Genomic DNA, 26,287 nt, shown 5'->3' on the forward strand with positions numbered 1-26,287 from the left:
CAATCCCTATTTAATGTACAGCGCTGCGTAATATGTTGGCGCTATATAAATCCTGTTTAATAATTTAATAATAAAAGCCTCCTCTATGTGGCATCAGCTACACAACACAGAAGTTGGTGTTTCCCGAGATATTGCTCAAAGAATACTTGTGTCATCCTCACCCAGGTGCCAAAGTTGAAAACGGGGACAAGATAAATATTTTAACTTTTTTCCCACCCACAGGAATTTTTTTTCCCCCAATTTACGTTGTTCTTATAACAATAGGCAGACTGTGCAATGTTTGTGCAAAGTTGGCTTTAAATGACTAAGGGCTTATTCAGATTTGGGGTTTTTGAGCGTTTTTTCCACTCAAAAATGCTTGCAAAAAAACGTTTACCGTTAAATTTATTATAGTTCATTTGACACGTGGCAGCAGCATTTCCATGGTGTTTTCTGGACACTCAATGCAGCGTCTGGGGCCGTTTACCACTCCATCTCCATAGAAATGAATGGGATGTGTTTAAAAACACCGGCATTTGCAAATCCCTGTACAGGTGTTTTAGACTTTTTTTTTTAAAGTACCTGTTTTTTTATTTTGGACTAGGCTTTAAAAACAGTTGCAGATACCTGTATTAGCGTTTGGAAATGCATGCAAAAACCAGGCATTTTTGTCTGGAAATACTATTGCATGGTAGGCATTCAGGAGAAGTAATGGCCACGGTTTTGTACCCCAGATCCAAACAAGCCCCAAGATTTTTCAGAGGAGGAAATGCCAATTTACAACAAAATCCAGTTTAAATATCAAATAAAACAACACTTTCAAAGAAGAAATACAAGGGCATTAGTCTAAGGGGTTACAAATATTCACTTTATTATAAATAAGAAATACTGATTTATACATAAAAAATGTGTAGTGTTTTGTTGAACCCCTTTCTTCCCTGGACAAAATAAAAATGACCACAGATGACCCCCCTTTCCTTCCCTCGCCTGAATAAGCTGTCCATAAAAGTCCATTGTTAGACACATTTTACCAGAGTGCAGAGGGGCCACACTCTTCAAAGTCATAGGAGCTTCTATAGCATTTTCCTGGATGTTTCTCTGGTGGGGAAGGACTATCAGCTGTGGATCATATGAGCAGAGGTTTAAAAGGTGTCATAAGGCCGAGAAGAAACACGGACACAAGTTAGGGGACAATGAGGCTTCTCAGTGATAGGGTGACGATTTTAGCTTTTGTAAACCCACACAAGTGTCTTTGCTCCTAATGGGTATGTTACATTGTGTTTCTGGGGAGAAAGTCAGGGAGAGGAAATAAAGAACTGGAGGGCTTGTGGCAGCTTATAAAGACAAATGTTAGCTATAAATGAACTACCCCTTTCCTCCCTCTGACCTCACCTCCCCGTCCAGGCCAGAATTATATTTACAGAGATAAGAAACAAAATAGACATTCAACTTAGTGTTATAATCTGGATACAAAAAATAAAACACTCAGAGGAATCAAGCAAATTCAAAAATTATTTATAGCACCAGTGTCATTCAAAAAAATAAGGGGGTTTACTCTCCATATTCTCCCCAAATGGGAGTTGATATGTAGGGCATCCTTCAGAAGAGAGATTGCTGTATAGAAAGACTGGGTGTAACAGAGATATGCTTTCCCAGAGCTGTATGGTATTATCACACCGGACTTGAGCTACGGACATATAGAGGGAATAAGTGGCAGGTGTTTCACCTATTGCTAGACTACAAGGAAATATAAAATGCTTGTGTGAATTGAGGCTGAAAAGGAAATTACTTAAAAAGAAGTTTGTCAGCAGTGTTTGTAAAAAAACAACAAAAAAAAAAAACCCTTAAAAATCAATTGGATACTAATGTTGGAAGGACATGGCCGAACTACGATGATGTGTTGCTTTAGCGAAGGAGTCTTTTTCGGCAGAGCAGGACAAGTAAGGAGCCAAACAGGCAATAATCCTTTTGCCTAAACATTGACGTAGGTCTTCTAAAATCTGGCAGCCTAAAAACGATCTATGACTGGCTACTGCATTGCACCTTACATTGCTCACTCCGCCATTTTGAATAATTTCTACAACTATTTTCATTATCATACTAAAACTCCTATTGGCATACATTTCCTTAAAACAATAAAAAAAGCATATTTGAAGATTTAAAATAAAACTTTCTGTATTTTGTTGACTTTAGGCCTGCTGTCTCTTAAAAACATTAAAGCGTCTCTTATGATTGTCCAGTTATCAGAAGTCTTTCTTAACATTTTGGCACAGTAAATATCGGAAGTATACCTGCCAATGATTTAGGCATAAAAAGGGGGAGAGTTCCAATAACATTTAAGAGACGGTGAAGGAACGGTCACCTGTTTAAAGAGACAACAGTGTGTAAAGCAAGACTGCAGAGATTTTAAAGGAAGACCTGAGCTTGACTGGCACCCTTAGGATACATCCAAGCCACACTGGTCTCTGCCATATGTATGCCGATTAATAGGTCCCACTGTAATTTATTCTGGAACATATTGTAATATTTTTGTGACCTTGGAAGAATATTTTGCACATTTTTTTTTGTAAATTTACAAGTGGAAAAATAGACATTTAGAATTTTATTTGCTGCTATTCTAGGCCTCAAAAAACAGTCTAAATGCACCATATTTGTCTTGATCTTAACGTTTCTGTGCAAGCTGACTATAGAAAGAACTCACTGAATCTATACTGAATAACATGGGCAAAATCTGCAGAGGGAGGGCATTGGACCTGAAATGTTATATTACATTATTGCATGAAACATTCATTTCTTCCTTCGTTGTGAACAGTGGCCATAATAATAATTATAATAAAATAAGAATCTACTATACTACAGAGTGCACAAATCTCAAATATATAGCTATGGACTGGATATAAACATCTCCTCTGAAACTGCTGACATATAAACTATGGTATAGGAATATATACATTATGGCATCTAAATAAAAATATTCCAGTGGATCGTCTCAAATAGTTGGGGACAAGAATTACCTTTGGCTGGTTGCCTATGGACTTCATTTGGCTTTGTAATGGGTAACTCCGTTTTAAATCTTGTTATGATTATGTCTGGTGCCCTCTTGCTACTGTGCCATGATGCTACCAGGCTGGTAATAACTCTTTGCAGCTAGGACGCCCTTTAGGCTACAGTTCTGAGTTGCAACGACATTTACATGACCTGTCTTAATGGCTTCCATGCAGCTAGATTTGTAGCAGTGCTTTCAATTCACAATGCATTAAACCAGCTTTACTGCAGACAGGTGTTTTCTTCTAGTCTCAAAGTTTGGGGCCCTTCTATACAGCAATGAACAGAAGCCTGTACTCTTATCATTGTCAGAGATAATACTGACTGTGTGGCTAAGCTATAAGGCAGGAGGCCAGGCAGTGGGTTAGTTGAAGGGAATGGAAGTTAAGAGGAGTGTATTACAAGGAACATGTTACATCCCACTGAATTCTGGGGCAATGGGCCCACTTTTTCCAGATGGAGAAAAGTATAGCTTTTTTAACCACTTCTGTGCCGCAGAGCACTTAAATGTATTGCATTGAAGAAACAGCTGAAGCGGTTAACCCTTCCTAGAATGTGTCTCTTGGCTAACACTGCAAAGCCACCTTGAGAAGTGGCCCAGTGATAGTATTATGTTGTGTATTGGCATTGAATCTGCTTGTTTTTTCATACTTATTCATCTCTTTTTAGAGAAAAAGGGCAGCAAGTTCAAACAGATGCCTCTGGTAGATGCGGTATGGTAAACTGCAGAAAAAATCTGTCCGCCGCTGCCAAAGCTGGGCCACTCTCTTAAGGCTGAGCCAGGTGCACAAGCTGGAAAAAGGTTCTTCCACCCCAGGCAAATACACAGTCTAATATTAAAGATCCAGCAGCACTTACATGGTATCCACTGAATGTAAAAGCTTTAATGTTGCATAAAGTAAAGTGAGTCTCCGCTTGCATCCTCCTCGGACGCAAAAGTATAGTTGCACAGTATTTGTTTTGATATTATTTTGAGTTTTAACCAATAATCTAATTAGCCAGGATACAGTCAGCAGTTAGCTCATGGCTCAGCCCCATCCCATACGTAAGAGTTCAGTGAGTAAAGAATGCGGGGAGGTTGGGGTGTGTGCCCAGCTAAACCCCTACAACCAGAACGGACCTGCTGATGACATCATTACAATGGTGGGCAAGCGTAAGAGAGGATTCTTTTCTTTCCTTTAGGCTGTCAAGGAATAGAATCCATAGCAATAAACCCATTATATGGCAGGACCTCTATTTTAGGTCTGTACAACATACATTTATTTATGTTTATAGGCTGCCATATGTACATACTGTGACATGAAACATTGGATGTAAACATTGGCACGTATATCGTATCTGTATATTAATTGTGAACCCATCATACCTGCAATGGTTAAACTGTTTTAGGGAAGTCTGTTTCCATTTTAGTATGGAAAATAAAAGGGAATAATATGTATATGTGCTCAGTGTGTACCCCAAATATGCCTATACACACATTTATTTTTATCATAGTAACTTTCCAATAGGATAGTGGTATACAAATGAACATTTGTCATCTTTATCCCCTTTCTTATCCAGTATCATGACATATTGTTGTACATGATGTTATAATGTAATTTTATCTATTTATAGTTTTGTTTGTCTACCCTCTATGGAAAAGCTTTCCTTTTGTTTCCATTAAGGGTATTAAAAGAAAAAAACATTTACAATTTGAAACCCTCTCTTTAGGAAATATGTTGCATAAAAAGTGAGACTGATGCATAAATGCTTCAATCCAAACTTTTACAACTAAACCTTTGAATGAAACCCATCAGGGGTCCCAGTTTTTTTAAGTTTTGCTGTCCAGGGCAAAAAACTGTTAGATTCAATGGATCTTATGTAAGTGGTGCTGGATCTTTACTAACAGCTGTGGTACGGTATACAGTTCAGGTGAAGTAATATATTTCCAATTATGGCCCCCATACAGTTCAATATTTTGGAGGGCGCAGAGTGAATGGTGTGTAGGGCAGAAAGTCTGGGGTTGGTGAGTAATAAGGCACTTCACAGCCAAAAACATGAAGGTTGGTAAGGAAGGAAGTGTGGCTAAGCTCCTTCCTTTCTTCCCAGAGGCTTTAAGGCTTCTCGATGATGGGAGTGTTGTAGCAGCCAGGAGGCAATGTGTTTTTAATGTCCTCAAGGTTATCGATGTCTTTGAGGATCTGTTCGATATCTTGCTGGTAGGAGAGTATTGCTGCATCTTGCACTCGCGCAGACTCCTCTAGCTGTGCCACCTTGCGGTCTAGATCGCTGTTGCGGAGCTGGGACTTGGCTTCCTCCAATGTCCTTTCCAGCTCATTGAGCTTTGATACATCCACGGAATCCAGCTTACCTATTATTCAAAGAAACAAAATGAAGAATTTTAAAATCACTAAAAAACACTATGCTTCCCACTTTCCAATGGTTAATAGGAGGTGGCTGCTATGATGGCAGAAAGCTTGCATCCCCCATCTAAGACCTAACAGAGTTTGCCATTATCTGCACCTCTAGGTTCACTCAGCTGGTTCTCTAGAAGTCCCTCAGCTATAGCATAGATTACAGTGAAGCACAAACAAAGCAAAGCAGGTTGAATTTATAAAAGTGTTGTTCTCTATATTCATTACATGCCAAAGTACACACATAAAACTCTCAGTTACAATTAAACAATTAGTTACCAAGCTGGTTGAGCAGATCATTAATTGTTGTGAGAACACTGTTCACTGACTGTTTTGCTTTCCTGGCATTTTGCTCAGCTTCTTCTGCTGCATCAGTGGCCTAGGGAAAAACAAAAGTCAATATAAACTAATAGGCTATAAGCAATGCAAAGCTTCCCATTCATTGTTTATCTTCTAAAGCTCACCATATTAGCCATCATCATGTCATTGTCTGCTTCAGATTGCTTTTTCTTTAGCTGGGTCTCAGCATCTTCCAGCTGACGCAACATGTCTTGCAGCTCTCCGTCCAAATCCGTCACATCCTTGTAAGTCTTGTCCGCATCTGCTTTGGCTGCAGCAGCATTCTAAAAAAAAAAGAAAGGTTAAAGAAAAACAAAGAAATTGCAACAAAAATACAATCAATGATGTATATAAATCACAATTAGGAGCTGCCATTGTTGACCTTTAAAAGGCCAGTTGCATATTATTCTTGTTCTTCAGAACTTAAAAAGTCAATTACCTGGAAGTATGCAATTTAGGAAAGTCACAACTCCATATGTGCATACTTGTCCTGGGTGAATGACTCAAAGCACTGAGGTAAGAGAATCAGCATTACAGCCATTAAATTGGCATTTGCAGATTTCAATTGAAATGGCAGCCACCATGTTTCTTCAGGAAAGGTTCCCTTTAAGCAAACTGCCTATGATGTATTTACAAAGTGTATATGTATCTTTAATTTTGTAGAAAAAGGCTGAGTAACCTGTCTCTGTCCCTGCCAGGGGGATCTATATGATATTATTTGTATGATCACCATATTATTTGAACTATTTGGTTTTACAAATGTCATAGTCTTCAATGACTAGATGCATATTTGCTAGTACACGCATTTATGAAATATATAAAGCAATTCAGAGGAATAAAATTGCCAACTAATCGCAAAAAATTCAGCCACTCAGCTTGCAGACTGTCTCCTTGATGAGCTCATGTTTATGGTTAAGTGCAGGGCTACCTCACCCAGGCTGAACGCTCTTATTATTGTGTATTTATTCTGCAGATAGCCTGCTAGGCTTATTATCCTAAGGCTTTCCCTGCCAGCTTACAATTAGATGTGCTGTTTTTCTGCTTTGACTGGAAGGAACAGAAAACAGATCCTAAGCTGATAATAACTAGATAGGAGAGCTTGAAATTTCTTAGAAATACTCAGCGGAACAGATTTGTGCAATGTCAGGATAATGAGTCGCTTTTATCTCACAAAACAGAAAACACAGGTGGAAGAAACATGGGACGCAGATACACCGATAAAGCTACCTTCTATTTATTAGGTGCTTCACTATGTGATATTATATAATTGCCTGTAAATGGGTAAGATGCAACTTGTCCTAAATGTAATAAAAGGACATTTTGCACATAAAAGAGAAGCTAAAGATTAGATAATCATGAGCCAATGTCTTTAGGTAGCAGGAGACAGCATTTCAGAATTTTATTAATATTGTTAGTCACCGATAGATGCTGATGTGTCTTCATGTAAAGTGCGTAGCAAACTAAAAATGTTGCAGATGGCAAAAGTATGTTATACACTTTACATGAGGATAAAGCATCATCTAGTGGTATGACCTGAGAATAAACCGAGATCATTTCTACTTATAATGGAGTATATACAGTACATTACAGCAGAAACAACTCATTTCATATTTATATTCTTTGACTGTCCAGTAATCTGGACACTTTCAAGTATAAAAAAAATCTCTGCTGGAAAGGCAACAGGGAATAAACGGGGCTATGATATTTATACAGCAGGTAAATGGTCCAGCACATAAAACTGACATAACAAATCAAAATGGGTAATGTAGACTACTATTAGAATATAGTGCAGTCTGTTTCATGCACTTACACTACACTAAACATCATATTAGTTTTGGTTAGTTTCCAGCAATCCAGCTCCAGTGGAACAGCAAGCCCTGTCAGCCACTTGGTGGGGCTTTCGCTGCATCTTTATTTCTAGATACTGAAAGGCAAAGCTGTTGCTCACTCTGTTTTGCTTTTGGAAAGATCTCTTGATTATAGTGAAATGTAAGAGACCTGGCTCATACCTTCTGGACAGCATTTGCAATCTTCTCTGCCTCCTCTGCTTTACTCTTGGCTCCTCTGGCATCAGCATTGGCATTGCCCAGTGCGCTTTCAGCTTGGCGAGTCTTATTGTTGGCTTCAGCAATGATCTGGTTAATGGCAGGGATCCTCCGCAGAGCTGCTTCGGCTGCTGTCTTGTTGTCATTTACTCGCTTGTCAAAGTCTGAGTTGGAGAAGCAAGGTTATATCAAATGGCACCAAATAGAGAACAGGAACATCATAAGCTAGAGAAAAATACTTCCTAACCTCTCAAGTTGTTTAGTATGTCGTTGGCTTCCTGCAGTGTGGTACGACCCTTCTTAGCTGCCTCCTCAGCTTGGGATTTTGCAGCATCTGCTCGAGCAAGTAACTGATCAGCAGTCTAAAGAGACAAGGGACAAACATGTTACAAAACATCCTGGGAACATGTACAAACAAATGGAAAGCTGAACAGATAAATTAACATCTCCTTCACATGGTTTAAAGAAGGTTAAAGAAATAGCATAATAAAGCAGGTAGAAAATAATGTATTCAACCAAAACCCATAAATCTCAAAAGTGGAGCTATATCTATAATCTATCTATATCTATAATGGGAAAAATGCTGGCAGGCAGGCAGGCTCTTCACAGATGGGAATCTCTCATTTTTGCAATAAACGCTCCACTTGTGCATGCAAGTTACTCTTCTGAACGTCAGTGTTCTCCCCAGCCTCTTAAAGCCGGGCTCACCACCCGGCTGTTTTAGGATGGTTGCTGAAGAGTTGCGTCACAATACAGGGGCTGCCACCCGCCTACAATTTCATCCTGCCCAGATTAACCTCCCTAGTGGTATGCATATTAAGTATTTTTAAATGTAAAAGTGGCATCGTTGAAGGACGCCGCTGGCACCGGTTACCAGGTAAGCTGTTTAAACTCCCTGGTGGTAATCCCGAGTGTGGTTCGGGGTTACCGCTTTTGGTATGGATATTTCACCCCGAGCCACATTCGGCATTAGCGCTAGGGAGGTTAACAAAATTCTGGGTTTAACTCTGAAGATACTTTCCTTCAGTAAATGCTACACGACCAAATGCCTAGGCAATAAGGTATGTAACCAGCAATAAAAGGACATGGGAACAGTATTTTCTGTAAATATTTAAGCCCTACTATAACTTTTTCTACATTCTATGAAGACGATTACCATAGGCCTATGTTAATGTTTCAGTCTACTTTATGCCTGCTGGGCTCAAGGGCATAAAAAAAAAGTCACAGTTGCCCTACTCAGTATAAACAAACTTGTGACTATGCCAGCTCTCGATAATTAGCAAAACATGTGGGGGCATTTATTGTTTTCTGAGAAAAGAAAGAAATATTCTAAAATTAGGGATCACTTCTTAAATCACTCTTTAGAAAAAAATATACTTGCATTTATATGTGAAAATAGAACAACATTCCTGACTAACATTCCCACATACCATAACATGCAATGCTGTATAAATAGAAAAGCTTCAGGACAATTCGTGTGTCAAGACTTAAAGCAGGTGGAGATATTACAGAGGGAATGTTTGTCTGCTTTCTAGGAAATTGACTTTGTACATCCCACTGTATGAAATATTTCTGGTGTAAAAAGAAAATATGCTGCCTTTTTCTCTTTAATACCCCTGCCAAAGTAAAAACCCTTTTTGGTGGCCAGTTAAAAATAAGCGTGTGTAGGACATGTAACAACATGTAACCCAGAAAAGAAGGAAAAAAAAATAGGAAATGGACTTACCTGTTGTTCACTTTTGCCTTTATCAAGCAAACGTTTAACTTCGGCCTCCCGACCCCTCATGTCATCACGTAAATCCTCGTAATCTCTCATTTTCCTATCAATCAGTGCATCCAGTTCTTCGGCCTCTTTCTGAATTTTTCCAGCTTCATTCTGCAAAGTGGAAAATAAAAAAATTACCATATGTAGTTTTTTTCACGTAAAAAGAGGAATCTTGTTGCTTTCCAGGACTAGACTAAAACAGCCTGACCTTGTAGGGCTTTCATTATTTCAGTAGATAGTAGATTACTGTAGAAAACACATCCTACCAATCACTGTGCTAACCAACATAGTTGAAAAAAAACCCTAAGTAGTACATCTCAAATGACCTGGCACATGTTCCTACCACTAATAACATAATTCAAGAAGTACTAAAGTTGATTCACCAGTGTGTTACTGATCTTGATCCCCTCTATGAGCAGTTTCTCCATGTATATCCTGTGCTGCGTGCTGTATGGAAACTGCAGTCTAATGACGAAGACTTATGGGGAATGTATAATAACACTGCACACTTGCCTGCAGATCACAGTGTGTGTAGTGCCCCCATAAAAATACATTACTTCACAAAGAAATGTTATGATTTGTAAGCTATTATTGCAATATATATGGGCTGTGAAACCTGCACATCTGATTTTATTTTGTCAGTACAAATTCCTGAGAAAACAGACATAATGACTACATTCACTTCCTTCTATCTATTCTCTACAGATCAAAGGACAGTGGAGTAAATTATGAACTAAACCTTTGCTGGATCTGGATAACATCTGGGTATTGGGAGGAGTATCACATGACCCCCTGTAGCATACTCGGTGGCTGCAATTTTCCAGACTACAATTCAGAGACTAATCATTAATTCATTAACTTACCTCTAAGTAACCCGTATTCATTCATCTTTGAAAAAAGCAACATTACAAAACCTATTTGTGTGCATTCCCACAGCACCTGCCCAAGACTTCATAATCATTAACCTACTGTACACTGCTATACAACGTCCAATATTAACCCCAATTTATTATAATGCTGGCAAACACAGACATTATAAGCAAAAAAAAAAATGAATAAAAACTGCACAATGTTCATATACAGAAAGTGGCACAAAAAAGCAATGCCACACAATATATTATTGCATATAGTACAGTGCTACATTATTTTTACAAGCAAAGGTTTAAGAATGCCAAGACCTAACAACAACCCTGTAAAGTATAACCTAGTAAAATAGCAATGACAGTTGTCTGTATTTCTCTTAGGACAAGCCCACATGAAAGAGTGTCTACTTAAAATTGAACATTGTGGAAATTTACCATTTTTTTCTATATTATTAATGCAGACCTAAGTACAATTTGTGTTTCATGCACTATATGGTGTGGGCACGATATGCTGCACAATGTGTTGCTTCATGGTATCTTGTTTATTATTAGAATTTAACACACATATTGACAGTACACAGACTGGCCATTTCCTCAGAATGGCATTTACCTGTAATGCTGTGGTATCGATTGGAGGAATGCTGGTGAGGTTGGCATAGATCTGCAGTGCCCGATTCCCTGCTTCTTCAGCCTCTGCATGTACTTTGGTGGCCTGTTTCTCCAACTCCCGAGCCAGATCCTTGGCCTGATTGTACCTGGGGAGAACAGGAAAAAGTTTTACATAAGAGGTTCCTTTAGTACAAAAGAACAGTCCTAAACACTTGGCAGAGGCAATACAGCACTCTTATTGTATGTAACATTTTATAGATGGTAGAACTCACTTCTTATTCAGTTCTTCAATATCAGCTGTAGTCTGGTTCTCTGCAGCCAAAATCTTTAGTAACAGGCGGTAGGCTTCATTTGCTGTTTCATTGGCTTCCTTAGCAGCCTTCTCAATCTCCCGTGCTTCCTGTGTGTGCCTGGTAAGATCAAACCAAAGGGTTAATAGGGGAAAAAACTTTTGAATGGTATGTATATTAAAAAAGTAATGGGCAAAATGTCCTTCAGCTTGACCTTAAAGCTACTCATGGATGTTCTGTAGATACAGCTATGCGGGCCTGTTTATGCATATAAGCCTTAGCACTCGTCCGAGGTTAGGGAATAAATCACTGAACAAATTAACAGCATAATTTTTCCTGCTTTAGTTTCACGCTTGATATGCCTCTTTTACCTTTCAGCCAGTTTCCTTGCTTCCTCCGCCAGCAGTGTCATATTATTAGAATCACCAGTTGACTCCGGTGGAGTGATGGACTAAAAAAAAGAAATGTATAGGGTTTAGAATTTCTGTTTTTTACTATCCCTTGTGCCTTCCCTTCCTGTCCTAGTAACAACCTAATCCCCCCCCCTATTTTTCTATGGGATTGCAGGGACAGGGAGTGAGGGTACATATTCCCATTGGGAGATACAAAAAGTTAAATGAACCTCTCTGTATCCACAACAAAAAACTTGGTTGGAGAGAGGCTTTTACATTATCCAGTCTTAATAAAGTTACCGATTTATTAATGGTGCATGCAGAAGTTTTTTTTGCAAACTACTCAACAATTTATGACTAGATTACAATTATTATCTCCCCAAATTTTTTAATGCAACATAAAACATGGTAATGAAATAAAAATAAATAATGGAAAGAGCATTCCTTAATATAGCTTTATATATTATATATATATAGCTAGACTACCCTCAGCAAAAGAATAGAACCGTAGTAGGAATAATACTCCTGAGATCATTTACAGCCAGGCTAAGGATTCCTATCTTCACATAGATCTCCTCTGGTTCTTACCACATTAGCAATGGCCAACTTGGCTTTCTCTAGCTGATCTCTTGCAGAGTCAATGATGAGCTCTGTGCTTTCCACACGATCTCGGGCTTCCTGTGCCTGTTTGTCAGTGTCCCGAATCATATCTCTGATGTTTTGCAGACGTCCCAGCTGAGAACTTAGTGTAGCATTTATCTCTGCCAGACGGTCCAGCATTCCATGATCTACATCTAAAAAGAAACATCCTCATATTATTGGGAGTTTTAAAAAAAGGCAGAAGTTTCCTTAGAAAACTACATGATAAATGCTACTGTACTTTTACTGCCTTGGGCATCAATAAGGAGGTCATTGACTGCCTTTTCAGCCTCTCTAAGTCGCTCTTCAAAGCCCTGATCAGTGACGGTTTCATCTCCTGTCCCCAGGTTCTTCAGGAGCTCCTCCAATTTCTGCAGTTTTTCCCGCTGTTCCATCACCTAATGAGCCACAAAAAAGGAGAAAAAAATCTGATTGGCTTTACAAAAATTACTAACTCGTGATCCCAGTCCACTAATCGATTTCAAAAAATAAACTCTGGACAAACAGATAAATATAATGAGAAAGTTTCATGACCTCCAGGTATTAGGTACCGTATTTTTCGGCGTATAAGACGCACTTTTTCTCCCCCAAAACTGGGGGGGAAAAGTGGGTGCGTCTTATACAGCGAACACAGTTTTTAAAAATAATTAAAATATCATACTCACCAGATACCGCGATCCCGCGTGCTTCTTCTCTCCTCTCCTCCTGGCTGCAGCGCGTGTCTCCTCCTCCTCCGAGCGAGGAGAAGCCGGCACACGTGCCCCCACCATCCTCCTCCTCCGAGCGAGGAGAAGCCGGCACACGTGCCCCCGCGATCAGTGATCAGAAGGGGATACATTGGCACAGAGTGATGTGATCAGAAGGGGATAAATTGGCACAGAGTGATCAGAAGAGGATAAATTGGCACAGGGTGATCAGAAGGGGATAAATTGGCACAGAGTGATCAGAAGAGGATAAATTGGCACAGAGTGATCAGAAGGGGATAAATTGGCACATGAGTAATCAGAAGGGGAATAATCTTTCAGAATCTTTTTTTTCTAGATTTTCCTCCTTTAAAATTGTCTTATACGCCGAAAAATACGGTACATTTCAACTTACACATTAGTGAGCAGTCACCAAACTTTTTATATTCCAGAATGCATTAGGACAATAACCTTATTAAATACAAATGTTATAAGAGAACCTACCAACGCCATCAATGCTAAGCTGCTTCCTAAAGCAGTAGTTGTTGTGCTGAACCACTGGTGACAATGTAATCTATACATCATTAAGGAAGTAATACACAAATCAAGCAGGTCACCTAAAATTACTCAATAGTACTCAATACTAATCATCATGCTGGAATCATGGCACTGCAATAGAGAATGACAAATCAATATGCTACAGATAGGTGAATTACCTTGTCTTTAACCAAGCGGTAGCAGGCGGGACACTCTTGACAGCCAGGACCTGAGCGATTGTAGAAGTAATTCTCCTCACATTGGTCACAGCGCAGTCCTACAAAACCATCTTTGCACTGGCAGCGCCCATCCTCTTTACACTGCAGTGTAAGGGAGCCCTCTGGATCACAGTCACACGCTGTGCAAGAAAATTAAACAAAAGATCCTTTACTAAATTACAAAATGTGAGAATTGTATGTGATAGACTGGCTACACATATACCAAGGATAACAACTTTTTGCGTTTGGATCAAACACACTCACGTTTGCATCCTTCTGGCCCAAAGCCAAAGTGGTTTGGTTCGCATTGCTGGCAGCGTTGTCCACTGATGCCAGGCTGGCACTCACACTGCCCGGTACGAATGTCACACTGGCCATTTGTAGACCCCAGGGCATGGCACTCGCATCTAAAAACAAAAACATAATTGACTGAATTCAAAAGCCTCTCTGCAGTAATAATCAGTAGTAGCAGACAGTGTGATCTAGGCAAAAAGGTTTCAAACATATCAAGCACACCTGTGTTGCAATCGTAACTGACTGCTCTCAAATATAGCAGAACGAGCAAAGGAATACAGTATATAAATAGATCCTGAAAGTTAAATGTATTCTGAAAAATATTTAACGTGAGTATGACTGTTTAAATACAGTAAGTGTTCACTTATTATAAAAAAATCCAGTATGTGCCAACCTTATTGGGCTCTCCTTACTACCCACAGCAAACCTGTTTTAGATACTATGGTATTATGTCAAGACTAACCACATGAAGTCCACTGCATGCACAGTTTTCATTCATTTACCAGTACCACTCTAAACAACATGAAAACTCTGTGGCTTGGGTGACAATGTATTAAAAATTGTTGGGTAAGGATTTTAAGTGCATACAGAGAATGATAGATTATAGACAAGACAATAAAAATAAAAGTAAAAAAAAGCATTGCAGAGCGCTCACTTCTCACAGCCTTGACCACTCTGGAGGTTGTAGTATCCGGGCTCACAAGCTGAACAGTCTCTCTCCGTTACATATGGGAGGCACTCACACTGGCCGGTCACCTGGTTACATGTATTCTGGCTCTTTACTGTGCCATAGGAATTACAACTGCAGGCTGCAAAGTAAGGGTAAGAGATCCATTATATGTACAAAAAAATTATATTGCAACTTTTCAAATAGAATACTTGAAAAAAAAAAAATAAAATACTTGAATACTAAAAAAAAAAGAAAAATTCTAACTAGTGTGCTGCCTTTCCATTCAACTGGTTACCAGTACCAGGGCCACATGCTCTTTATACGCTGATAATTTTATCACTTATACATCCACATTTACAACCCCAATGGGATGGCCCACCAAGCTATCACATGTGTTCAAGGCTGCAAAGAAGAAGGTCAAAAAATGCAAAAGAACCTAGCCTTACAGTATTGTAAATGTTGTGCCAACACCCCTGTTGCTTCTGTAAAGCAGTAAGGGATAAGTTTTGCAAGTAAGTTGCCAAGGATAGCCAGCCAATCCACTGGAGAAGTGTGTGTGTGTGTGTGTGTGTGTGTATACAGTGTTGCAACACCAAGGCGGTGGTTGTGAAAGTGGACATGGGAAACCCAACATGGAAGGATAAAATCTGGTCTTGCTCTATTCAAAAATTAAAAAAAATAAAATGGAGTTTTTAAACAATCCCACAAATACTACAGTGCACAAGTCTCACCTTTGCATTTCTGGTCTGGGGTTGGTCCCAATGGGTTACCAAAGAATCCATCTCTGCAGCGATCACAGTAGAATCCAGCTGTGTTGTAAATACATTTCAAACACTCTCCAGTCAATCGATCACACTTCCCCACGGCATTTGGATCAATATTATTGCTACATTCACACGCACGGCAGGGCCAGGGGGCTCCATTCTCACCCAGTGGGTCACCAAAATATCCATCGTCACAAAGCTCACATCTTTTACCTGTGGACAATGAAGAAGTGAAAATAAAATAAAAATTGATGATCTTTTTCTAAAACTTGCTTTATACACCAAAACTTTAACACCTGTAAATGAAAGTGCATTAACTGTCCCGCATTAATGATGCATACAGAGCACCACAGCTAATGAGCACATGTAATGTAACAAGATTTCAGAACTTAAGAGAACACCATGGGTATACAATAAAAGAAGACTATTATAAATTTGTGGAGGATATTAGGTGTTGCACAAATACACTAGGAAAGGCCTGTAAATATATTGTGTATATTATATACAACCCACCTGTTGTTCCCAATGGACAGTTGGTACAGACTACCTCCTTGGTACGGGGTACAACTGCACAGCTGGATCCTCCAGGGCAGGGACATGGCTGGCAGTCAGAGCTAGATCCAACAGTACTGTCTCCATAGAACCCTTCACTGCACTTTTCACAGTGCCCACCTGCTGTGTTATGCTGGCAGTCACACACACCTGATGTGAGATGAAAAGAACATACAAAATTTAAATCTTACCATATGATAATGAGTTCTCAACCGGTCTTAAAATTATTCAGTTTTGGTGGTGGCAACTAGAACTTCGTTGAGATTAACATCCATGTTTGTACCAAATAAAAACAGATTACAAAGAATGTACACCAATGTAGTGGGCCAACAAAGTCTAAAGAAAAGAAGTTTTACTTCTTAAAATGTTAGCAAACACCAGACGATGGACGGTTTCTTGACCTGATGATAGCCAACTTTGCCCTGGTCATACAACGTGGCATTTTTTTTTCAGGCAGCGGACATCACTTAGCCAGCCAATCTAGGTTGCTATGTTGTTAATAATTATACCGAAGGAGGCTTTTAAGGCCCTTCAAATTTTATGTTTAGACTTTTCTTTACAATGAAAATATTAAAGAACAGGACAGGACAGGAAAGGACAGACAACAATGTTCTAGCAACATTTAAGCATTGAGGGACTTTACTTTTATATTGCCCTTGGCACATAGACATAGTATAAGCTTGTTATAGTAAACCCAGAGATTCCACAACCTGTTGCAAAATGTTTGCTCAAGGAGCTGTGATCCCATAAAACATTGCATCTGTTCACAAACACCATCACCATCTTTGCATCTCCACAGCAACACCATCTTTTAAAATTATTTGTTGGTCTGTCTTACCTGTCTCAGGATCACAATTGTCACTGTGGCTATTACATGTACAAAGCACACAGGGACTGTAGGGACCAAGGTTGGGGTTCTCTCGTCGGTAGCCAGGAGCACAGCTTTCACAGAATTGCCCGTTATATCCAACAGGACAGCTGCAAACCTCCACCCAAGGTGCCGAATCACCAAAACCGGGTTGTGCAGTTACCATGGTCACCTCCTCCAGAAAACCAGCACCTACACATAAGAACAAATAAAAAAGGTTAATAACCTTGTAGCTGAGGACAAAATGGAATAATAATCAAAAGTTCAAGCAGTAGAAATTCCCAAATAAAGTTGTGGAGTTACTTCTGCGGGCTTAGCAACCAAGCGCTGTCCAGCTGCTGTCACTGAATAACTTGCAGCACGCTTGGCAAGTAATATAAGATCAACAATAGCCAAGAGCTGCAGGTTGCCCGATCCTTAAGTAGTGCATTTAAAATCCACTTTACACGGCTGTCCATTCTTTCACAGATGAACAATACATGATAACTACATAAAGGAGGACTGAAGCCCGGTCTTTAAAGCCGGCAGCTTTTACCACAAGGATCTCACTTATCAAACACACAGCAATGGAGTCCATTTCAATATTGTGAAAAATTGAGCTAGACATGTAGCTATGAATAATCTACATTTCACTGGCATATAAAGACATGGTACTTTAAGGGACAGCATTGTTCAAGACCTTTACAAAGCCAATAAAGTAGGCTAATAGGATCCCTAGTTTTTAGCATTTGCTGCACTTTGCAAAGTAAAAAAACATTTCTCCAAATCCTTCCTTTATAAAATTGTACAAAATATCTAACAGTTAAAAACAAATATCTGCTCCAACATTAGGAGACTGGCTATGTTTGAGACAATAGATTACAGCTGTAAGAATAGATTTTTTTATATTACTTCTTTCACTGTATGTTCCTCGGATTTTGATGGCAGTCAGATTTTGCAGCATTTTCTGGAATTCAAATGGTGATACAGATGGTCTCCATGGATAGTCTGTAGCTTCATGTAACCTGAAAAAAAGATATGGCAACTGAGTACAGGAGTTTACAAAAACTAAAATATCTTGCATAAACCCAGGAGGAGGGATTTTGGTTGCATTCATTCTCAATTTATTAACCTCTATGGGAGTGCAAAGGACTGTCAAAGAGCAGAGACCTCTGAAATCAACTGCAACGAGACATACTGCTCTCTATGAAAACGGATATATTGAATATGTGAAATACTGTAAAGATATCCATGGCAGGACTTCCAAGAAAAAACAGCTCACAATGTCCTAGAACTGATCATAAAAGGTAAAGTATAATTAAATCCTAACAATATTTGTCTTTTAATTGGTCCCTGTTGGTCTCTGAAATATACCATTATAAAAGCATTTTTTATCACATATATGTTCACACTTTTATATAAGGAAGTTTATATATATATATATATATATATATATATATATAATCTCATCTACCTTTTTATAGACTAATATAAAAATCAAAGCAGATAGAGGTTGTCTCTACTATATATGTATATGTTTCACTTCGATCAGTTATGTTTATTGTCTATTATGTTTACTTCTTGTTTTAATATATCCCTTCTTCAATAAAATATTGAAATACTAATGCAGCCACCACACCTAAGAACTGGTAAAATGCAACAGTATAACTTGAACAGTCATTGTGATGTGCAATAGTTCTCCATCCCTACTAAATTACCACACTGAAACACACAATGGTGAATATGTCTGTATTTTGGAGCCTGTTTTTAATATTCACATGAAAGTTAAAAAAATGTATGATTGTTTTCTTCTAACTTTTATGAGTCATCTTAAAGGAAACCTTTTCACCTGAAAAGCAGCAGCAGTTAGTCTACATAAAGGAAACATGCCTGCCTTCTGTTCCAATAGCCCCACCACTTGTGCCAGGTCAGACACAGCAATGAAGCCAGAGACAGCCAGGTATCTATTGTTTAGGAGTGAGGAATGTTGAGTACCTAAAACTTCTATCTTTAACCCAATAGGAAGGGGGTGAACACCTGCTGTGGATTTTCAGCTTCCCACAAAGAAAGCTTTTTAAAAACTCTGTAAAAAAAAGTCATTGTGGACAAGCTTGCACTGTGGTGCAGCATCATGGAGAAAGCTTCAAATGGTCTCTAAAAAGCCAGCCTGACAGCATTTCCAACAGGAACACATAGTAATAGGTAAATTATTAACAAGTTCCATTTCTTACCACGTTACTTGGCCAGAGAGATGCAGAAATGCAGGGATGAGTTGTAATATGTTAAACATTTCCAGACATTGTAAATCAAATGTATTTGATCCTTTGCACTATAGAAGCACATGTTTCAGTGACAGGGCATTCTGTTAGATAAATGTAGCTGGGTTTGGCTGAAAGATAGATGATTGCAGAGATATGCCCATATTGTACATTTATTTGAGGAAAATGAAAGTTCAAAAAAGTTCAGGAGATTCTTAAGGATTTCGGGTCTTTTGAGTAATTTCGGCCCTGGATCCGCCTGTCTCGGCATCTTTTTAAGAGGTACTTGATAAATTAAATTCATTATTTCACTCTAGTGAAAGAAGCAACAGAAAGTAAAACCCCATCCTTTGTAGAGACTAAGACAACCTCACAGCATATTTGTCTCTCCTTTCTCTGTTTAAAATCTGCAATTAATGCTCATCTTTTAATTCCAGATCTCTAGGAAGGAATGCGTTAATACATGTCTGCTTGTAAACACTGTCACTGAAATATAAACACTTACAGGCCATAAAGTACGGGTTTTTAAAGGAGGTATGTCTCTCCCCATACATCAGAGGACAATGACTGGAGAATATACAGCTGTCTTACCTGAAAACATATTGCAGGGAGCTTTCACTGGGATAGGAGTTGCCCTGAGCAATGAGGGGTACAGAGACCCTGAGACCAGCACCCTCCAGCACGAGATCCTCCGCAGAAAGCCGAGTATCCCTCCTTTCCACACGGAAACTGAATGTCAGATTCTGACCATAACTTAGGCCTTGCTTGCCAAGGAACTTTGCTGAAATAAAGTGGAAAAAACAGCCAGAAGTTCAATGGTTGAAAAGTTTAAAGCAATATTAGAGTTTTGTACGTGAAAACATCTATGGCTATGTCTAGGAATTTATGAAGAATAATGCACAACTTGTCGGCCAATCAGCTTTTTTAAGGCAATATACAGATTGAAGCTTGTTTTTTTAAAGTTTATTGCTTACACGGCCATTATGGTGATACATTCTATATTCTGGTAATGTATACAGTCAAATAATATAATGAATATCACCATTAAATAACTTTTTTGACAGGGGTTAGGGGAAACGTTACTAATGCACGGGAGGCTTTCAAAGTTCACCTTTTATTTAAATGGTTATATCTTCTTTATTATTACGATTGCTTCAACTTCTCAAGCACCCCTGGCAGTGCTATAAATTGTCCTATTAATAGTAATAAAAAAATGCTACTTTATTTTATTTTAGTAGTCTTATTTTGAAATATGAGGAGCTTTACATCACAACATCGCTTCTATTGCATTTTGGATGCAGCCTATGTATGTATATTTGCAACTGGAAAACAAAGTCAGGATCCAACATTTCTCCTTTTTTCTTGTTTTATTTTCTGTATATATTAGCATAAACCTTTTGCTTTCTGCTTTCATATCTGAAAACTGGCATCCCGTCCCTTCAAAGTTGTCGCTCCAATATTATTATGAGCTGCATATCGTTCTAAATTTTGAAGGTATTTTGAGGATTTTTTTTAATTTAATATACTATGTAATCTACAATATCTTTCTATATTTCCTTATGAAATTTTTCAGCATTTTAGTGCATACTGATCCATGTGTTTCCACTAGATGTCAGAACAAATAAAACATATAACAGTTGCATTGCCACAATGGCCTGCAAGCATTTTCTAAAATAAACCACATCCTGATAACCGGATAGCTTTTCATTTGCTTCATATAATAATTTGTCTGCCAACTACAAATAATGTTACACCAGAGTTCAGGAGATGTTCACGATAACAGAATTCATAATGTATTAATTTCCTGAAGATAATGTTCTGCTTTCTTATTCAGAGAGCAGGGAGTGTGCTTGCTAAGACCACATTATTAAAGGGCAGAGCAAGAGATTCTAAAGTACCATATGTTACAGTTACAAAGGCAATTTGCTGTTATAAGCATATAACAACTATAAATATAAGCATATAAAAAAGAAAATAAATTTAAGGAACACTTTAAATTGTCTGTAAATAAGGAATCCTATAACCCGTTTATTTCAAATGAGGTCCATAGTTGTTTTTAAGTTACGAAAGGCTACACTGTATACAGACATTTGCAGTACTTCTGTAATGTTTTCTGGACTCATCTACAGGGATACAATCTTGTAAAGTATATACCATGAATGTAATGACCAAGTGCCGTCACCACTTTATAGGCATAGATGTGGACATGTAGATTTTAGGTTTAACTGCACTTTATACATAACCCCCCCCCCCACAATCACTATTTTTAAGCCCTTCCGTAACTAAGCCAGAAAGATATTGCTGATAGTCACATAGCCACTTTTTAAATCATCTGATCAAGTCTAACACATTGTATTCTTCATTCAGTCCCAAGGAGAGTTCATATTCTGTTCATTGGCAGAAAATGAATTCTTGATAGAACTTGACAAAAAGTACACAGCACATTTTTGGTCCCAGCTCAAAGGACTTTGACAAGCAGCTGTGCAAGTTTATCTCAGTGGATAATAAAATAGACCATAGTGGTTGGTAACTGCACCAAAAGGAGCGGGTACATGTTAATGTAGTACCTCACAGATATATTCCGTTTGCCACAATTTATTATCTGGGTTTTGACAATTATGCATTAGATGTAACCCAAAGAAGAAAGTGCAGTACATGACAACCACAGGCATTAAAATGGTGTGTATTGCATTATATTATTTATATCAATTTGTATTAATGGCTTTCTGTAAAGTACTTCTTGCTTTTTCGCATTATAATGCATGTTTAAAAGAAAACTTAAAAAACCTAATCGGCAAATTTACAATCAGTTAACAAATCCTAATTACGGAGACAGATTTTACATTCCACAAATAATGAGAGATTTAGCTTTACTTACAAGGAGCAATAAAGTAAATGGGGAAGTAACTTTCAGAGGTAACAGACAGGGAACTTGATTTGGAAACCCAGGTAAGTGGGTACTCAGCACCATCCCTTTGTTGTGCCACCCAGCCATCTGTGTCTGAAACATACAGATAATAAATATTACATATATTATAAATTTATTAAAACAGAAGATTGCTTTGGAAAAATTTAATTAAAATCAATTCAAAACTGTAACTTTTATCTGCAGCCAAGAGGAAGGAATTCATATAATTGACCCCTTGATGACTTCGAACATTGGAAAAACGAGGTCAACAGAATTCTTCTGAATTGTACATGCAAAGTGTGCCATAGTAGATCGAAGAATAAACTACTATGCTTGTAGAGCTTGACATTTTGCAAGAAAAAAAAAATCTGTAGGAAAATGATGGACTTCGATAGTTCAAAGTCACGCAAGCCAACAACGGCTATACGTGTGTGGCCGCCTCTTTCCTGAAAGCAGCAGCTACCACTTCTATTCATACAGGTTTATGAGCATTTTATTGTGTCTGCATTGTAACTAACTGACTAACAGGAAGTCAGGATCATGGCAGATGGGTGTCAGCTCTGCAGAACTAAGGAAAGAACAGAGACTGTTTTTGGTTCTGTCTGTGATACAATAATTTGATACAAACAGTAGTAAAGTGTTATCCTGTTTGGAACAGTATTCCACGGCCAGACATAATAATAATACCATTACACAATATTGTGGCCAAGATTTCTATCTGTCATATACAGCGCATCTGAAGAGCAATTTAAGTGGGAAAATTCAGGGAAAAGCTAATAGTGTACATAGCAGGGTGTGTAATAAAAGAATCTCCAGCTAGAAGAAGCACAGAGAATGTAGTTACTGTGAAACAGTAGCTAGGGGAATCAGGAAGTATTTATTAACTGTTCAGCCTATTTTAGAAGGTGATAGAATTTGCGGCTGTAGAACATAATTACCGGATTCAAATGTGGAGGTGATAGTGGTGACCGTGAAGCCTTCCGCACTGTTGCAGACAGAAGAGTGGCCATAGCAGAAGCAGGGGGTACAGCCTCGAGGATTTGCTGGATCCATGTGGAAGAACCCGGGCTTGCACCTAAAATATGTAATACATAAAAATGCACTTTACGGTTGCACAAAATAGACAAATGGGTGCCCAGCAATATTTATACAAGGCAACTTCCACTGGCACAAACACTAGTTTTCACCCATTGTGTTACCTTTCACAGTTGAAGCCTTCTACATTATCTTTACAGCTGCAGCGTCCAGTCTCCACATTGCACTCATCTGTACTTCCAGCGGGATTACAAGCACACGGCCTGTTGACAAAAAAAAAGAAACCTTAGTATTTTGGAGAACATCTTCATAAATGGACTTGTATTTTCAAAGACACAAAAGGTAAGAAAAGTTGTTCTTAGAATTACCTGCATCCAGCCTCAGTGAGTGAATGAAAACCAGGCTGGCACCGATCGCACTTCTCGCCCATCACTCCAGGCTTACAGCTGCACCGTCCAAAGTTATCACACTGGGTACTGAGAGAGCCTGTGAAAAATAAAGGTAGTTTTTAAAATATAATATGAATAGCAATATGATAACAAACAGAAAATGTAGGCTCCTAATTATAATTTGGGTTCAAGCGTTTCCAAAGTGGCCCAAACAGTAAAATCCTTAATTTTCCCTCGTAGGAATCTTTCAGGTCCATGTGTTTCAATGAAAGAAATTGATTCCCACCAAGGATAGTTTGAGGGAATGTCAGACTCCCTTTTTTATATAGAGCCCTATGTATAATGAGGACCAGCCATTTAGCCACAACAGGCACAATTACGCTGTCATGGGGGTTTATTAACTTTGAAAAAATTAATACCATTTCCTAGACTGCAAAATACTGGATAAACAATGAGTACCTAAAAATAAGTAATGACAAAACAGGATTCAAATTATGTTTTGTGTGATCCTTCCATTGTGTGAAGCCGACACAATGGAAGGATCCACCAGTCCTCCCATAGGAATTACAGACATGACTCAGCGACTAATCCACCGCATACTCTGACTTGGGTAGAAATTGGCCATTTCAGGTAAGGAATATAAATAAAACAGTCCATCTATTATTATTAATAAACAGTATTTATATACAGCCAACATATTACGCAGACCTTTAAATAGAGGTTGTTGCAACTGACGGACAGTGACACAGAGGAGAGGACCCCGACCTGAAGAGCTTACAATCTAGGAGGTGGGAGTCTCACACAATAGGAAGGGAGATATGTAGTAGTGGGAATGTGTGAGGGTTAAAAGACAGAAGAAGACAGGTAGGCAAGTTTAAAAAGATGGGTTTTGAGTGCTCTTTTAAAGTAGCAGAAGGTAGGAGCAAGCTGAATAGGACGAGGAAGACCATTCCAGAGAGTTGGGGCAGCTCTAGAAAAGTCTTGGAGCCATGCGTGTGATGAGGTTATGAGTGAGGAAGTCATTAGTAGGTCATTGGAGGAGCAAAGAGAGCGGCTAGGGGAGTATTTTTCTATCAGGTCATAAAGGTAAGTGGGGAAAGAGCTGTGTAGGGATTTGAAGGCAAAGCAAAGGAGCTTGAATTTTGTTTCTAAGGTGAAATGGAAGGCAGTGTAGAGAACTACAAAGAGATGCAGCGGAAGAGGAGCGGAGGGAAGGATGGACGAGTCTGATGAGTTGCAAGATAGCAAACAAAAATTTACAGCCAATGGTGTCACCTGACTACACAGTCCATGAAAAAAAAGGTGGTTGTAACACAGAGGTATGTTATCTTCTTTCTCCAAGCAGGGGAAAAAAAATGGTTGCTAATTGAAAGTGAAGTTCCACTTTAAATCCTAAGCATACATGGATGGGAGTGGGTTTCATGATGACAAATAACTCTGCCCAAAATGACTTCAAAACGAGGACATAAATTATAATTGCCAAAAAATGTTATTTCTTGCATTTATATGGTTGAGAAGTAAAATACAGAGAAAAAAAGAAAGATCAATGGGATTGCTTTCAGTGGCTGCAAAGCCACTGTTCAAGAAAAAGAGAAAGGAATTTGCCGATAACTTGGAATGATCTTCCTGCAATAGAGAAACCCTGCAGATAATCACAGTGTGCGGTCTCTTTTGTTTACAATGCAGCAGAATGCTTATTTACATGGCTGTGTAAAGCCTGACACCGTCCACTCAGCCCAAGTGTTTACAGAACGGTATTTTATTTGTTACAGGCCCAGAGGGAGACTTTATAGTTGGGGATGTGAAAATAAACTTGAGTATTGAGGCGGAAAGCAGGGCTCACCTATACAAACAAAGGACGTGGGAGAACATGATAAAATGGTACAGTTTGTTGATGTGTATTGTAACGTAAAAAATAGTGCCAAGCTGCTTGCCAAGAAAGCCAAACAAGGCATGATGTTAGCAAATGGCTAAACCAATAGAACTAATTTGTGAGGATTAAAAAGGTGTACTGAGCCAACAGAGCTCACTTCACTCTCTATTACATCAACATGAATGTGGTCTGCAATTTTTCTATGATGGAAGCTCATTCTCTTATATTACATTCCCTAGAACAAAAGTAAACTCTGGGTGTTTTTACCTACATCACATGTGGGAAAGTAGCCTATTGGTACACCAAAAGTATATAAAATATTTCTTGTTTACATATCTGTGTTTTACGTATAGACTTTTATAGAGAATACTGGGCCTTTACTATACATTATAATTATAATATACATTGTACTTGTCCCTTCAGCCCCTGGGTTACCATTTTTGAGACTTGAAGATTTCTGGTTCTTCATGCGTACTTCCTGCAATGCTGTGAAAAAGCGAGTCCGGGGCAATGGCTGCTCATTCACCTCATTGCAGTGCCACCCTTTTTCACACAGAACTTAATGTATTGAGTAAGTATGGAGTCTATCCCTACTAACCTCTCCTTCAGGATAATGCTGACTCAGTGTTCAGAGGACTTTTAGTTACTAACCTAAAATAATGTATTAAGGCTAGGAGTTCAAAAATAACTGACTGTGACTGGCGAGTTTCAGGTCATGGATTTAGGGCCGTGTCATATGGCAATCTTGACCACGGTGATTGCCAAGAGACCCCCTCTTAGTTGTCATGTAACTACCCCCTTGCTAGCCTGATCAGGATTTGGCAGAAAGTATGGAGGATACTATTACTTAGGAAATACCACCCTAATAATGAGATATCTATTCTATCATCATCTTTGTTC

The 26,287-nt window shown here is 38.7% G+C and overlaps 1 protein-coding gene across 1 annotated transcript in view; it reads right to left on the reverse strand.

Annotated features, from left to right (window-relative positions):
• Nucleotides 1-826: 826 nt before the first annotated feature.
• LAMC1 (laminin subunit gamma 1) overlaps nucleotides 827-26,287 on the reverse strand; it is an 84,696-nt gene continuing 59,235 nt past the window's right edge. Inside the window, exons 6-28 of the mRNA XM_072419776.1 lie at nucleotides 23,494-23,611; nucleotides 23,290-23,388; nucleotides 23,029-23,165; nucleotides 22,061-22,183; nucleotides 19,774-19,963; nucleotides 17,837-17,949; nucleotides 16,916-17,137; nucleotides 16,039-16,227; nucleotides 15,493-15,738; nucleotides 14,747-14,900; nucleotides 14,062-14,204; nucleotides 13,759-13,937; nucleotides 12,601-12,757; nucleotides 12,309-12,514; nucleotides 11,700-11,779; nucleotides 11,311-11,448; nucleotides 11,040-11,184; nucleotides 9,528-9,677; nucleotides 8,049-8,163; nucleotides 7,766-7,965; nucleotides 5,882-6,040; nucleotides 5,697-5,796; nucleotides 827-5,374 (exon numbers count right to left, since the gene is read on the reverse strand). Of these exons, the coding sequence (XP_072275877.1) occupies nucleotides 5,118-5,374; nucleotides 5,697-5,796; nucleotides 5,882-6,040; nucleotides 7,766-7,965; nucleotides 8,049-8,163; nucleotides 9,528-9,677; nucleotides 11,040-11,184; nucleotides 11,311-11,448; nucleotides 11,700-11,779; nucleotides 12,309-12,514; nucleotides 12,601-12,757; nucleotides 13,759-13,937; nucleotides 14,062-14,204; nucleotides 14,747-14,900; nucleotides 15,493-15,738; nucleotides 16,039-16,227; nucleotides 16,916-17,137; nucleotides 17,837-17,949; nucleotides 19,774-19,963; nucleotides 22,061-22,183; nucleotides 23,029-23,165; nucleotides 23,290-23,388; nucleotides 23,494-23,611 (3,620 nt within the window). The 3' untranslated portion in view covers nucleotides 827-5,117. The remainder of the gene's footprint in view (nucleotides 5,375-5,696; nucleotides 5,797-5,881; nucleotides 6,041-7,765; nucleotides 7,966-8,048; nucleotides 8,164-9,527; nucleotides 9,678-11,039; nucleotides 11,185-11,310; nucleotides 11,449-11,699; nucleotides 11,780-12,308; nucleotides 12,515-12,600; nucleotides 12,758-13,758; nucleotides 13,938-14,061; nucleotides 14,205-14,746; nucleotides 14,901-15,492; nucleotides 15,739-16,038; nucleotides 16,228-16,915; nucleotides 17,138-17,836; nucleotides 17,950-19,773; nucleotides 19,964-22,060; nucleotides 22,184-23,028; nucleotides 23,166-23,289; nucleotides 23,389-23,493; nucleotides 23,612-26,287) is intronic.

The sequence above is a fragment of the Pyxicephalus adspersus genome, chromosome 8, assembly GCF_032062135.1.
Source record: "Pyxicephalus adspersus chromosome 8, UCB_Pads_2.0, whole genome shotgun sequence".
NCBI lineage: Eukaryota > Metazoa > Chordata > Amphibia > Anura > Pyxicephalidae > Pyxicephalus > Pyxicephalus adspersus.